At 39.9% G+C, this 15774-nt stretch overlaps 1 protein-coding gene across 5 annotated transcripts in view; it reads right to left on the bottom strand.

The window, feature by feature from the left end:
- The window catches only part of CNOT3 (CCR4-NOT transcription complex subunit 3), a 45384-nt gene that overhangs the window by 869 nt on the left and 28741 nt on the right, over positions 1-15774 (bottom strand). For all 5 annotated transcript variants that reach the window (XM_063435743.1, XM_063435746.1, XM_063435745.1 and 2 more), the window contains 7 exons: positions 14057-14381; positions 6194-6299; positions 5645-5828; positions 4364-4463; positions 2748-2946; positions 2062-2194; positions 985-1110 (listed from right to left, as the gene is read on the bottom strand). In XM_063435743.1, coding sequence (XP_063291813.1) covers positions 985-1110; positions 2062-2194; positions 2748-2946; positions 4364-4463; positions 5645-5828; positions 6194-6299; positions 14057-14381 — 1173 coding nt within the window. The remainder of the gene's footprint in view (positions 1-984; positions 1111-2061; positions 2195-2747; positions 2947-4363; positions 4464-5644; positions 5829-6193; positions 6300-14056; positions 14382-15774) is intronic.

Genomic DNA, 15774 nt, shown 5'->3' with positions numbered 1-15774 from the left:
GTCCCATTATGTTAAATAAAAAAAAACAAAAAAAAAAAAAAAAAAACACAACCCTATTTCTAGAGTAATAAATGCAATGGAAATGCTGTTTTAGATTACATTTTCTCCCCTCTGTACACATGATGAAGAGTACAAACATATATATATATATATATATATATATATATATATATATATAGATAGAAGTCCTCTCTTCCCCATTAAGATCACCAATTACGGTGTAAATAATATGCAGAGATTTTAAAGGAACACAAACATGTATTCCTGACCCTATAGTGCTAAACCCACAATTTAGGTGGCCCCCTATAAAAGTTTAAAACACCTCATTTCCAGAGCCACCCGGTCAGCCGGCACCGCCCCTTTGTGACATCAAATGGCAGATTTTTAGCCAATCCAACGCTTTCCCATAGGGAAAGCGTTGGATTGGCTAAAATTGGCACACGGCGGGGCCAAATGCAGTTTTACCCAATCAGGTCCTCCTCATAGAGATGCATTGAATCAATTCATGTCTATGAGGAAAATTCAGCGTCTCCATGTTTTTTTCAACAGCACCTCCAGTATCCATCTAAGGAGTGGCCACTTGGAGGTGTCCCTAGAGGCAATGTACACACTGCCTTTTCTCTGAAAAGGCAATGTTTGCATGAAAAAAAAGCCTTAAGGGAACAATTATACTCCCCAGAACAACTACATTAAGCTGTAGTTGTTCTGGTGACTATAGTGTCCCTTTAAAGTAGACTAGACACAACACACTTGTTAGCCTCATTTACATTCCTTTTGTAAGGCAAGGTTGTCATTACAGGGCAATGTGAGGCAAAGGAGAGTGCAGGTGATTTACTGCTCATCACAGGAAGTAGAGTCCCAATTACACATTGAATATAAGCTTTCATATTTTGGTTTCTACTCATGTGACGCAAGAAAAGACCTAGTCTGTATCTGATCATTAATGAGTTCTGCTGGTGGGATGAGTACCAAGTAACCACAAACCTGTTCAAATTCATCTGTTATTGTCTTGGGCTCTTCATGTCTCTGAAACCACATCATGTATTTGGTGTGAAACCTCCAGGACTGTTTCTTCAGCGCTTTGGCTGCTAAATACTGTGCTTTAGTGCCCTGCAAACAGACAAATAATGATTTCTGTAAGTGTTTAAGGAGAAGAAAAAAAATCCAAAAAAAAGTGAGTCACAACAAATCCGCTATGATGCCAGGAAAGCTCTAGCATTGATCCATGCTAAGTAGTCAAATAACTTTTAGTACTGTTTGACAACTTACCTGGGTCCCCATGCTACATTCAATCTTCTCATGAAGGAGAAGCTGGAGGTCTTTAACCCCTTAAGGACACATGACATGTGTGACATGTCATGAGTCCCTTTTATTCCAGAAGTTTGGTCCTTAAGGGGTTAGATAATAAAGCACAACCAATGCAGGACCAAATTAATTGGTTAAGGGCACGTAGCTGCTGCCCTAAATGAGCATGGTCCTACTTTGCTATATTGAGCAGACTAGACACTCCTACTGGAGAAGACCAGAAGCAAGAAAAGCAGGCTCCTGAAAGGACCTAGGTTAAGGGGTCAAACCATACTAAAACAAACAATTTGACAACGCAACATAGGATGGTGCCAGATCACTTCTAGCAATATAACCACTAAAGCAGGCTGTAAACAGAATTTTAATTTTGTTTCTACAACTCTTGGAAATGTTAGGCATTCCAGAGTGACTGTTTTGCATAAGGCATTTTGTTTGGTCTTATCCCTTCCATTTGAATTCCACTGCTTGGTCAGCAATACTTTGTTTCTTAAATGCCTATTGTGATGTTAAGATGTGTAAGGGCAATCTAATTTTCCTAGCAGAGCGGTCACTTTATGGTGTAGATTGTCCCTCTTAGACCATTATTTACTGTGGTGAGGTGTGCTGGAGATCAAATTACAGAACACTTTGGACACACTGGGCAATTAGTGCTGACATGTTCCTATTTGGAATCTGCATTAAATGCACATTAACTGTACCATGCAGCATACCACGAGTACGGTTTCTACAATCTACCTGAAACCTGATGCAGCATACCTCCAGATAGTAGAAAATAAAGAAAAGAGTCTCTGTGGACAGCCGTTGATAGAATTCGACGGTGTCAGAATGAGGAGGAGGCATCTGGTGATGATATGGGGGTGTCGGACACGGATTCCGCGGGAGGTATTGTCTGTCGAAAGACATGCATTCAATTTTTTAAAATGGGATTTATTTTCCAAACAATTATTGAAACACTGAATTTATTCAATCAACTTGTATTCACATTTTAAGGAACTACTTTCAAGATCAATATAAGCATCAGGGCCTTCTTCACTCTTTGCTTATGTTCACATAATCTGTCAATATTTGTGATTATACCAGATTTTAAATAACCTACTTATGGGAATAGAACAGTCAAAACAGTTGCAAAGTATTAATTAAGCTGTAGTTTTACTTTCTTGGCTCAGATTAGCCCTTTATACAAGGACTGTTCCAATATTGCCATTTGCAAGCAGACGGTTCTTAGAAAGGCAGTCCAACAATTAAAGGGCCAGTGTTGGAGACCCCAGTAGTCCAGTTACTTAAGGGAAAGGCTGGACACCCTTCCAACAGTTGTAAGTATACACCACCATAGGTCACCATAATTCTGAGCAGTAGGTGTACTAATACTCCAAAGGAAAATTGACAAGACTGCGTGCCCTATGCTTAACATCAGAATCCATAACAAATATATAGATGCATACCGTATCCTTTCTGAGTCAGACGGATGAGGCATATGATGCCAAGCTGCGTCTTCCATTGCTTGTTGATACAGCTGATCTGTAGTGAGTGCAACAGGACCCAAAGGACAGACCCCCAGAGATAGTGGGATGTTAACTTCTGAATGCTGCGTTGGGGGTTGAGTTACTGGAGGTTGCGTTGTACTTGTAGTGATAAGAATATCTGTAAAATAATTACATAACAGAAGGCAACTCATCAAAAGGAAGTTATAAATGCAGGCAGACAATCTGCTTAATGGGTAAGCTAGTGGAACTTCGTACAGTAAGCAATCTCAAATCAGAAGTAAATAGACTACACCAGCAACACTGCTACGGTGGTCATGCTTTTTGCCCCCACGTCAAATCTACAATCCCATGGATATCTTAAGGCAAATCCCACGCACATGCCAATGTGGGTCATCCTGAATTGCATGAAACTGAAAGGCCACTTCACATTAAAAAAGTAAAATAAAAATGGATATACATCAGTGGCAAGAACAGCACATGTACAGAGATATCCACACATGAAATTTCACTATTTCCCACAGTGCAAATGGATCAATCCCAGAATGCTATGTACATGTTTGCTGTGTGATCACATGCATCAGCATTAAAAGGGACACTCCAGGAACCCAGACCACTTTGCCCATTGGAGTTGTCTGGGTGCCAACTCCCATCACCCTTAATCCTGCAAGTGTAATTATTGCGGTTTTTATAAACTGCAATAATTACCTTGCAGGGTTAAGTTCTCCTCTAGTGGCTCTATCAGACAGCCACTACAGGGACTTCAGTGTTCTTAGAACACGAAAAGTGTTTTAAACGACGCTGGATGTCCTCACGCTATGCATGAGGACCACCAGCGTCGCTGAAATCCCCATAGGAAAGCATTGAATAATGCTTTCCTATCGGGAAGTCTATTGCGCGCGGCCATTGCTGTGCATGCGCATTAGGTCTCCTCTGTCGGCTGACTAGCATGGGCAGAGTCTGACCCAGCGCTGATGGATTCAGGTAAGTCACTGAAGGGGTTTTGACCCCTTCAGCAACATGGGATGGGGGTGGAAGGGAGTGGGCTCTGGAGAGTAACTTTAAGGTCTTGATCTCTTTCAAATAGAAAATCTGAAAGACCCATTTTACATATTCGCAAGCACAATGTAAATTACTTGGCATTGCTATTACAAACACAAGTGTGCCACTTCTATTTCAAGAGGTAAAATACATAATCCTTTAAAGGGACACTCGACACAAAGCACTTCAGCTTGCTTAAGTGATTTAGGATTGAAAAGTGTGTCTCACCACCACCAATAAAAAAAACAAAATAAAAAAAACACGACCGATCATGTTTTTTCAGCAGAGATTGGTACTGATGTTTAGCTTTGTGGAACTTAAGATGCACGCAATTATTCCAAGCAAAGGCTTCTCGTTAAGCTACATTGATATGTATTGATAGCCACAGAAAGTCTAGGTTGCTAAAGAAAAGGCAAGCAGCAGCCTGCAGCAAAAAAAATAAAAAATATTGTATTTGTATTTTGACTGTAGAGTGTCCCTTTAAAAGCCATTTCTGCAATTTAAATTACTGCATAAAGTGATGTAAGAAGGCATACCCCTGTCAGCCAGGTGGATAGTAGGAACTGGGTCTTCTAAGTTGGGTCCAATTGCTGCTCGTTCTGCCATAGATTTTAATGTGCTAAGGGGCTCCGGTGCCTTAAAAAAAAAAAAAAAAAAAAGAGATTTCAAATTTAGACTTATTACACCTGTAATGAACATGGCTTGGGCCAAAAACACAAAAAAAAAAAAAAAAAAAAAACTCATCCCCCAACATTTCATCTATACACTATGCTACATGCAGTGCTAGGAAATGCACATCTGAAATGTTATTCAACTTCAACTACACATTAGTATGGCATACATTTGTGTTAACACTGTCCGGTTCAGAGATTTAGGTGGGAATGGTCAGGAATTTGAAGTGAATTTCAAATTTAAGGCCAACGTCCTGGAAACAATGCAGACTTGGAGATTTTTTTCCAGTTATGCTATTTGAGACTTAAATGTGAAATTCACTTTGAATTCCTGACAAATCTCACTGCACACTTCATGTTAAAAGGTGGCATTCGAAAGGTGCTGCCCTGAATCACGAAGAATGTGATGCAGGAGCACAAAATTATATATCTTATCTAGCCCAACATTACTTGGATTCTAGTATTATGGAAAACTCAAGAGTAACAGTACCACTTTAATATGCAAACGACAGTTTTAACATTACAATACAACTTTGATGGGGTTTAAAATCATCCACAAGCTACTAAAGTCTGAATCACCTTTGCTTTTTTAATGAAGAAAGTGAGAGGGAGGAGAGACCGAATAAGATGCAATACAACATGTACATTATTTTGAGATGGTCAGAAATTAAACTAATTTCACAGCCCCTTAAATAGAGAATTTACACTGCCTGGGCTCGCCACATTCGTCTTATCTACAGTAAATTGAGATAAAGGACTCAATATACTGTTCTTCCAGGCTTCCATATGAACCATTGAAGTGGGGTCCATATTGCCATTTCTGCAATATCCTACTACTACAGGTCATGCTGCAGCCAAGAAACCTTAAGTTTCACAAGATTCCTTAGAACAATTTAAATGTTACAGAGAGCTTAATATTCAGCAGGGCACCTGTTCGATGCAGTGTGTCCAAGCTTCTGCTTAATACAGGCTTTAATAAATAAATAAATAAATGTCTGAAATGGACAAATCAACTCTTGAACAGCTAACTAGTTTCAACAGCCAGTCTGATTTGCAATGGATATTCCATCTAAAAGCTTACACATCAACACAAAATAAAAGTTAAACAAACCACACAAAAATAGATGTTTAAAATCCTCAACCTACCTTGATCTCTGGTGTAGAGTTGAACTGCGGTGGCCCATTTAGAAGAGGCTGACTGGGTTTTGGCTCAATAAAGCCGCTTGGTGTTGGTGAACTAGGTGGATTTACATTTAAGGGCAATAATAAACTGGGTCCAGTGTTGGTACTATTGTTGCTCGGCGGTTGAGAGTTACTGCTGGTCTCTTTCCTATGTGAGAAATAAAAAAAAAATCAATAAGAGCCCACAACTATATGGTATCCAGCAACCTCCTTTTTTACTGCATTAAAGAAACAAATTCGGGGTTAAAATGGTCAGCTTCCCACTGGCTAGCAGCATAGGACTTGAAAGCCCTGAACATTATTACATGCAAGGTGTGTGAAAGAGGTTTAATCTAAGCGTGCTAAAACATCTTTCTAAAAGTGGACATTTTGTGTATTTATAAACGAATTAACATGTAGTAGTTAGGATCATAGCGTCCACAACCAAGATTATAGCTTGTGCAGTCTCTACAGAGTGTAGGCTATACATTATAGAGGGCATTTCTGTATGTAAAAGAAAGATTGCATACTCACGCAGTGCTAGTCGGTGGATTGTGAATCACCGATTGGCTTAATTGCACCTGACTGTTATTACTTAGAGTAGAGTCTGCAGAATTCTCCGCTACTACAGAGCTGTAACCTGTTAAATAAAATATCATGGATCAAGGCTCACATACATGTCAACATTTACAAACAAAAGAAAAATAAGATATTTTGCTGGTTAATGCACATATTAAATATAAAGTTCTCATTTTAAAAATTATGTGTTGGGAAGAAAAAAGAAAAAAAGTTATTTACAAAGAACAGAAAATATTAGATGTTTCTGCATGGGTACTTGGCCTTAAAATTTTGAGTTTGCTTGGGATTCCTGACAAATCTCACTGTATTAAACCCTAAATTTTTATCCCTCTTTTACAGGATGCAAGACATGTGACTACAACCAGCATTTTGTTGTAAACTTTCTGTAGCATACGCCCACACCTGAAATAAGAGAGATACATATAGATCCCAAACGCTACAGTCCTGATGTCTCTAGTCAGGCCAGCCCAACTACGGTAAGTTTTTTTTCTCCGCTATGGCTATTTTGCCCTTAAACATGTAATTCCCTTTGAATTCCTTGACAAACTTTGAATCCACTTAGTGTTAATTTCAGCTAAACATGCTTAGCTGAAAACAGTCTGTTGGGAAGATTGTTCCAACAACATCTATGGGTGGGAGACCGTGCCACTTTAAATGCTAAAGCTTTACTTTTCAAAAAAAAGAGTTTGCTTGTGTAATGTGCAAAAAACATTTAAGACACTGATCAGGTCAATTATTTGCCTATGCCAGTGATGGCTAACCTTGACACCACAAATTGTTTCTGGACTACATTTCCCATGATGCTCAGCTAGCTTTTAGAGTCTAAAAGCCAGCTGAGCATCATGGGAAATTTAGTCCAGAAACAATGTATGGTGTCAAGGTTAGCCATCACTGATTTATGCCTTAGAGTTCCTAAACTCAGTCTGAAGTTGGAACAGCCACCGTTCTCTGCAAGAAATAATGAATACAATTGCACAAGCTGCATTAATAGATGTAACCTTTTGTGAGTTCATGTTTTACAAAAGGGGGGGGGGGGAGGAATTAAATTATATTTATGAGCATGAATGAATTGCAGAACATGAAATTACTTGACCACGCTTAGTTACATGCTCTGTAGTCTATTTAAAGTTCTTCAACAACCCCTGAAATCTATTAGCATGTCCCAGAATGTAATGCAATCAATTAGGGTGTCGTTAAGGACCAATGAAAGTATATGCTGTCATCTGCTAAAGGATCCAATTTGAAACTGAAATGACCCACACAGTTATAGCATCTCTGCATGGAGATGCCAAAACTAAATAAACAGAACATTCCATTAGATTGGGATACAATGTAAATTGTAGCAAGTGTACCAAGAGGGATTAATCCAATTGTGGAAATCAGAATGCAGCCTAAAGTAATAAATTGTCTATAGATACATGCTTAACTTCAGTCTAAATCACTTGCAAATTACAAAATAAATTAGCAACCAAATACGGAGTTATTGGGTATCAACTATAGTCATAAATACAGTGCGCTTTAAGATAAATATATACACACACACACACAATCATAATTGTGATTTTAATATTTTGCATGAAGCTGCAATTCTAACCTGAAGAAATGTGCCACCACTGCTTAGATGAAGCACTAACTATTCTTGGGTAAATTTGACTTGCCAAGCACAAGGAGATAAATAATGCACAACAAATGTTATCAATCAGTGTTATCAACTCATCACCATATCAGGGTGCACCAATTATACGCACTCTGAAAGCTTTGTAATTCCCAATGTCCTTGCTCAATGGATGGACAATGGATTAGAAATGGGAAAATCAGCATCTAAATGAGGCATTAGGGCGAGGCACAGAACTGATTCTTAAATGGGATCTTTAACCCCTTAAGGACCAAAGTTCTGGAATAAGAGGGAATCATGACATGTCACACATGTCATGTGTCCTTAAGGGGTTAAACTAAATTTACTAAAGTGTGAAATGCCAGGAATTCAAAAGGAACTTCTCAGTGAATTTAAAATTTGATCTCAAAATACATCAAATGACTGTACAATTCTTTTAATGTGTAAAATAAATAATATATATATATATATATATATATATATATATATATATATATATATATATATATATTCCAAAATTAGTTAGGGTTTAAGTGTTGCACTCTAAAATTTGAAGTTTACCATCATTTCCAAAATTCAGTTTTAGAGAATAACTCCACAAGTGTCCAGTTTGACAATGGGCACTTATGCTATACAAATTCATAACATCCACATTGCTGTATGTTATGAATACCCAAACATATAAAACATTCTCCCCCACCCCTTCACTGTATTAAAACATGAAAAGATGACATTTCCCCCTAACAGAGTGAAAATAAGTAGTGTATTCAAAGACAAGTTTAAGCCCAAATAATGGAACTCTCTGCATACTAGGTTAGGAGTTATAATAAGACATTTTAATATAGATCACATACCTTTCCTGGGAACCATTAAGCTACCAGCATAGATAGCACACATGCCAATTAGCCCTAATCCACATTTGGAATACATTTCACTTTCCTGCACTTAGTAGAATCCAAGAGACACAAAACAAACAAGCAACCAAAAGGAGGAAGTAAAAGCAGAGTGCATGCTGGGGTCTATTATGGGATGGTGAGAGGGTGTGGCTTGTTTATGTCACACCCATTGTAGCAGATGTGTGGATTTCTGTTTCAGGAAAGACAAGGTGTTAAAGGAGGTGTTTCCCCTCAGCCAGTTAGTTGTCCAAGTCATAACTACATTTAAAGGAACAGTATGCACTGCGCTTCATTTGTCAGGAGTCTGCTATTTGTGTGAGAATTTATAAAGCTGCAGAAATCAGCACTTTTACAACTGAGGGAGAAACACCGCCCCATGGGGGCAAACAAGGGGAAGGCTTGCAAAGATTGCAAAAGTTTCAGACCTGCTGTTTTCAAATGGTTTATTTATATACCCCCCCCCCCCCCCCAAAAAGCACAAAATATGAAATAAAATCTATAGTTAAAAAAAATATATATATATATATATATATCCAGTGGCATTCCATTAAACTGTTAAGCAGTTTTCCATTAAAGGGATGTGTCTGCCTAAGTTTGTCACCATGTTGGTTATGGAATACACAGATAATGCAATATACTAAAGCTTTAGGATTTTCAGTTCTATCTACACCAGAAAGTAGCTGTAAAAGGTTTCAGCCAACCCATCACTTATTACATTTACTTAAAGGACCACTTTAGGCACCCAGACCACTTCAGCTTAATGAAGTGGTCTGCGTGCCAGGTCCATCTAGGATAAACCCTTTCTGCTGTAAACATAGCAGTTTCAAAGAAACTGCTGTTTACAAATGGGTTAATCCAGCCTCTAGTGGCTGTCTCATTGACAGCCGCTAGAGGCGCTTCTCACTGTGCTTTTCATAGTGGTCCTTTAAAGGGAAACTCCAGTGCCAGAAAAACGATCCGTTTTTCTGGCACTGGAGGGTCCCCTCTCCCTCCCACCCCCCAATCCCCGGTTACTGAAGGGGTGAAAACACCTTCAAGTGACTTACCTGGGACAGCGGCGATGTCCCTCGCCGCTGTCTCCGCCTCCGCGACGCTCCTCCTTGTGATTACGTCGGCCGGTGGGCGAGACTAATCTCGCCCACCGGCCGAGGAGACCTAATGCGCATGCGCAGAAATGCCGCGCATGCGCATTACGTCTCCCCATAGGAAAGCATTGAAAAATCATTTCAATGCTTTCCTATGGGGTTTTGAGCGACGCTGGAGGTCCTCACACAGCGTGAGGACGTCCAGCGACGCTCTAGCACAGGAAACCTGTGCTAGAAACTAGGAAGTGACCTCTAGTGGCTGTCTAATAGACAGCCACTAGAGGTGGAGTTAACCCTGCAATGTAATTATTGCAGTTTATGAAAAACTGCAATAATTACACTTGCAGGGTTAAGGGTAGTGGGAGTTGGCACCCAGACCAATGTAAATGCAGAGTATAGCCTATAAAGTCCAGCAATGTGGAAGTTCAACCAAGGCAGCATTTTAATTTGTGCAAATATCTGAAAGTAGCTACAAGCTGGTTTCTGGTAGCTCACCAACTTCTTATTTTGTATATTTTTCCAGTTGTGCTATTAATGCGACTAACTTCACATAGGTTAGATCTGAGAGGAAGCTGGTCAAATGAGTTGTGTATTCCATCTGCATGCATTGCCAGGAAGAACTTCACCCCCACAGTAGCATATTTTGAGCATAGATGGCACACTGCATGTAGGTAACACCCTAGCGGACACCGTTAGCACTGGCTAGGGAGTATTAGGCATGGAGTGACTCACATCACTCTGTTCAGTTGCTGGCAATGAAGTCAGTCCCTGCTTGTGAAAGGCCCCACACACAGGGCAAATCAATGAAGACAGCAGGAGGAGCTTTGGTGAGGACATGGCAGCACTGGATCAAAGTGTGGTGTTAGTAATGGCAGGTTCATGTATCATGGTCACCATTTACTGGAGCTTTTCCTTAAAGGAACACTGTATGCACCCAGACAATTCATTTCTTTGCAATGTTCCGGTCTCCCATAGTCATGCAATGTAAAATATTGCAGTTTTGAAGAAATTGCAATGTTTTCATTGCAGTACTAAGACTGCCTATAGTGGCTGTCTACCAGACAGCCACTTTCAGGAGTTTACCAAACTCTGGACTGAATGATGCTGGGCGTCCTCATACCCTGCATGAGGACATTTAGCTTCAGTGAAATCCCCATATAAAATAGCTTTCCTAATGGAAGGGCCTAATGCACATTAGGTCCCCTCCTTTTGATAATGTCAGAGGCGAGTAATCAGGTGAGTAAATAAAGGGTTTTTAACCCCCTACATGCCAGAGGGGAGGAGAGGGAAGATGGACAATTGTCATACCATTTTAAATTTAGACCACTACAAACCACTGATAACTTTGATCAAAATATATGTTTAACCCCTTAATGACTGAGCCAAATGTACATGTGATCAAAACAAAACCTTGAATTTGCACGGTCTGTTCAGGCGAAATTCATCTCTTTCATATTATGTGCACCCACACTTATTATATATCATTTTATTCAGGGGAAACAGGGCTTTCATTTACTATCAAATATTTAGGTATGAAACATAATTTAAAGGGAAACTCCAGCACATTAGCGCTCCCCATAGGAAAGCATTGAAAAATAATTTCAATGCTTTCCTATGGGGAAATGAGCGACGCTGGAGGTCCTCACATAGCGGGAGGACGTCCAGCGACGCTCTAGCACAGGTTTCCTGTGCTATAGAGCAGGAAGTGACCTCTAGTGGCTGTCTAGTAGACAGCCACTAGAGGTGGAGTTAACCCTGCAAGGTAATTATTGCAGTTTATAAAAAACTGCAATAATTACAGTTGCAGGGTTAGGAGTAGTGGGAGTTGGCATCCAGGCCACTCCAATGGGCAGAAGTGGTCTGGGTGCCTGGAGTGTCCCTTTAACCCCTTAAGGACACATGACATGGGGGGGGGGGGGGGGGGTGGTGAATGGAAAAGAAGGCCATAATCCCTTGGATTCTGGAGTGCTTTAGAGGCCTCCAACCTACAAAATTTTAGCAGGAGTCACAAGAGACCCTGAAGAATTAAAAAGGAGCTACTGTTACTGAAGAGAATAGGGAGGGGCTTTTGGGGCTTAGATTCCCTGGTTTTCCTGTCTGGAGAGGACACAGCAGGGGAAAAATCATGAAATCATGAACTGACCTAATTAACTTGTTTAATTAATCACCCCCTGTAGATGTACTATACATTCTACCTTGAGGGACAATGAGGGAGATTGATGAAGATACACAGGCTGACTGAAGAGCTCAGTCACACAGGCATTATAACAACTGCATTAAATAAAAATGTTTATAGTGCCTGGATTACCTTCAAATTTGTAAAGGAACATTTTAGGGTTAGGAATAAAGCATTCTAATACTAAAATTTACCTCTTCCCACCCTCCCTCAGACGCCCCCATGCAACACTCAAAGGATTAAATAACCCTTCAATTCACTCAACATTCCTGGTTCGCTCTCTGCCTCTTTGGATGGCTACCTAATACACATGCATAGCGAGCAATCTTATTAATCCTTTCCTATGGGGATTTTGAAGACGATGGATGTCCACATGTACATGTGACTCCATGAAAGAACAAAAAGTGCCTCTGGTGGCGGCTTCATTAAAATGAACACTACAGTGTCAGGAACACAAGCATGTATTCCTGACCCTATAGTGTTAAAACAGCCATCTACCCCCCCCCCCCCCTTGCCTCTCTAAATATAGTAAAATCTTACTTGTATTCAAGTCTGCAGCTGCTGCCTCTGCCCCGATCTGCCTGCTTGGCTGAAATCACAATGCTTTCCCATAGGATTGGCTGAGACGGTAAAGGAAGCAGATCATGGGCAGAGCCAGCACAAGTCAAACACAGCCCTGGCCAATCAGCATCTCCTCATAGAAATGCATCTCTATGAGAAAAGTTCAGTGTCTCCATGCAGAGGGAGGAGACAATGAATAGCAGTGTTGCACAGTGTGCAGCACTGCCCCAGGAAGCACCTCTAGCAGCCATTGAAGGAGTCGCCAGTGGAGTTATCACTAGGCTGTAAGGTAAGCACTGCATTTTCTCTAAAAAGATAGTATTTACAGCAAAAAGCCTGAAGGGAATGGTTCTACTCACCAGAACAAATACAAGCTGTAGTTGTTCTGGTGATTATAGTGTCCCTTTAAGCTAAAGTTGCTTTGGTGCTGAGAGTAAACCTTTCAAGACAAAACCCACATGGACATCCTTGATTATTTATGCGAAATATTAGAGGACCACTGTCCCCTCAAAACTAATATGATAATAGTTTCATTAATTTTAAAAAAATAAAAAGAAAATAAATTAAAAGAAAATACGCTAGAAATTGAGAAAAACTTATTCCTACATTTAGTATGTGGCAGGGTCCTTCAGTTACATAATGCACAATGGGTCAGACAGTGTTTTAAAACAGACAATCTCTGTAGTCTTTTCTGCACAAAACTAGGGAAGACTAAAGAGACTGTCTATTTTCAAACACTGTCTGACCCTAGGTGCACTATATGACTAAAGGATCCGGTCACATATTTAAAGGAAGGGATGGGTTTTTCTTTTTTACATATTGTTCATTAAACACACAAACTTGATGAAAGGATCATTATATTAAAATATAGTTTTGGGGTGACAATTGTCATTTAATGCTACACACAATATGGCAGCATTTGTCAATAGATGCCCATTAGTGTGAAGTAGTAATACATGTCCGGGGACACATGGTGGATATAGCAATCCCATGCCAACTATTTTGCCTCCTTCTCCGTAGTACAGTCACAATACTAGTTTATTCCAATGATCATAAAAATGCAATTTTTAAGTGTCCATTAGTTAAAACAAAAACAGCAGGCTACAAGAACCGAAAGTCTGAAAAATATATTAAGCATTATACAATGCTTTCCTTTGGGAGAAGTCATAATGCAAGCATGGCCATCACCGCGCATTAGGTCTTGCCAGCAGAGTCTGAACCAGCGCCGATGTCCCAATGGTATCAGGTGACAGAAGAGGTTTATAATCCCTTCTGCACCATGGGGCACATTATCATTGCACTTTACGTCTACACAAGTGAAGCTTGCAGGTCTAGCAGTCATCCTAAAAAGGGAACTTGCCAATAACCAAAATAAATGCTGCAATAGGTATGGAAGGACACATTGCCTGCATAAAGAAATATCTGTATCCAAATAAAAAGAAATATACATTTTCTGCCCATGCAGCAATGAAATGACAAACTTACTTGATGCTCCATTCTGCTTGCTCGCATTCTGCTGGGCACTTGGTGGCCTTGGCTGGGAAGTGTTTGTACTAGATGGTGGAGGAGCCACAGCCTGTGCGTAAGGTGTCGGTGTACCAGAGGTATGCACAGTAGATGGGTTATTTTTGCTATTGTTGCTGCTCGTACTGCTGCTGTTCGATACTGATCCATTGCTATTCGTACCCGGCCCGTTTCCAAGAGAAGAGGACGTGCTTGAACTGCTTCCTATCTGGTAACTAGTAGTTACTGCAGGAGACTGCGTATGATGGTTATTAAGGATGCTTTTAGAACCGTTCTTTGCTGGTGACTAAAATAATAAGAATAAAAAAAACAATTTTTTTTTTTTTTTAAGTGAATTTAACATGAATGAGAAACAAACTAGGTAAATATAATTAAACTAAGTTTTGAGTGTACAGTTGTTCTGCAAGTATGCACAGAGTTGTACTTTTCTAGTTGCAGTTATTTACTGCCCATGGTTTGCTTTGCGTAGGTTTATGTTAAACCACATGAGCTAAGTGACATGTCAACATTTCAAGAATGTAATAATAGGAAGAAAGAGGAAAATGAGAGATGTTGCATAAAAAGCACACGATACCCATAAACTGGTTGTGGTTAAGGTTTATGTTATTTAAATCTAGTACAAGTGTTCAAATCCTGTTATGGAAGAAAATAAGACCTATGCTACCGATAAATCCATTTTATTATGGAAGTACAAAAGAAATGCAGATGGGCTACAAAATTAACAAGGTGGATTGAGATTTTAGTCATGATGAAAAGCTAGGAAGCTTGAACTGGTTTGTTTTAGAAGAGGGGAAAAAAAGAGCCTTAGTGGCAATATGATATTATGGCTACTGAGAAATAAAGAGGGAAAAAAAAAACAGTTCCCTGGTAATTTTAACAATTATTCTGGTAATTATTAATAATTATATCACACATTAAAAAAGAAAGGAGAAGGGGGGGGGGGCAGTGTGTTTGAGGGGTACAGTGTCTGTGTGTATGGAGGAGGTATTGTGGGGATAAGAGGGCAGATTAATAAATGTATACTTTTTTTTTTTTTTTTTTTAAACAAAAATAATAACTCATATCCCCCCTCCCTTCTTACCTTTGCCTAGGATGGGGGATAGTACTAAACCCTGGTGCTACAGTGGAGAAATCCTGGTGATCCAAGTAGTGAGAGTCCACTCTAGCGAGATTCATAGCGCTGCCATGGTAACTGTAGCAACCCTCCAAGCTCGCAAGAGGAGAACTCGGCAAAACTACAGGTTAGAGCTCTCCCGGGTCCTCTCTCCCTCCCCTGCCGCATTTCAGTGCTAGCGGGCCGGTGAGGGAGATCTCTGATCTCCCCTCCGGTCCTGCAGAGGACAGCGAGGCATGGTTTCCAGTGCTATAATCATAGCACCAGGGAAACATTTTACATTGCCCCTGTGTGCCCGGGGCAGCGTCCTGGAACACATTTTGTGAACCGCTGCTCTAGATGCTTCTTGGGGTAACAAAAAAAAAAAAAAAAAACAAGGGAATATTCAACGATATAATAGTTAACATGTAAGGTAACATTTAGTTGATCCAAAGAGATCTGACATTTTGGAATCAAGAAGAATCAGCCCCCTCCATTTTGTGGTAAAATTAAAAGTCATTTCAAAATGGGATTTTAATTTTCTTTGGGATTAACTGCAGAAACAGATGTGTGAATGGTTGAACGA

Source organism: Pelobates fuscus, chromosome 11, assembly GCF_036172605.1.
Source record: "Pelobates fuscus isolate aPelFus1 chromosome 11, aPelFus1.pri, whole genome shotgun sequence".
NCBI lineage: Eukaryota > Metazoa > Chordata > Amphibia > Anura > Pelobatidae > Pelobates > Pelobates fuscus.
This window is presented reverse-complemented; position numbering and strand designations above follow the sequence as displayed.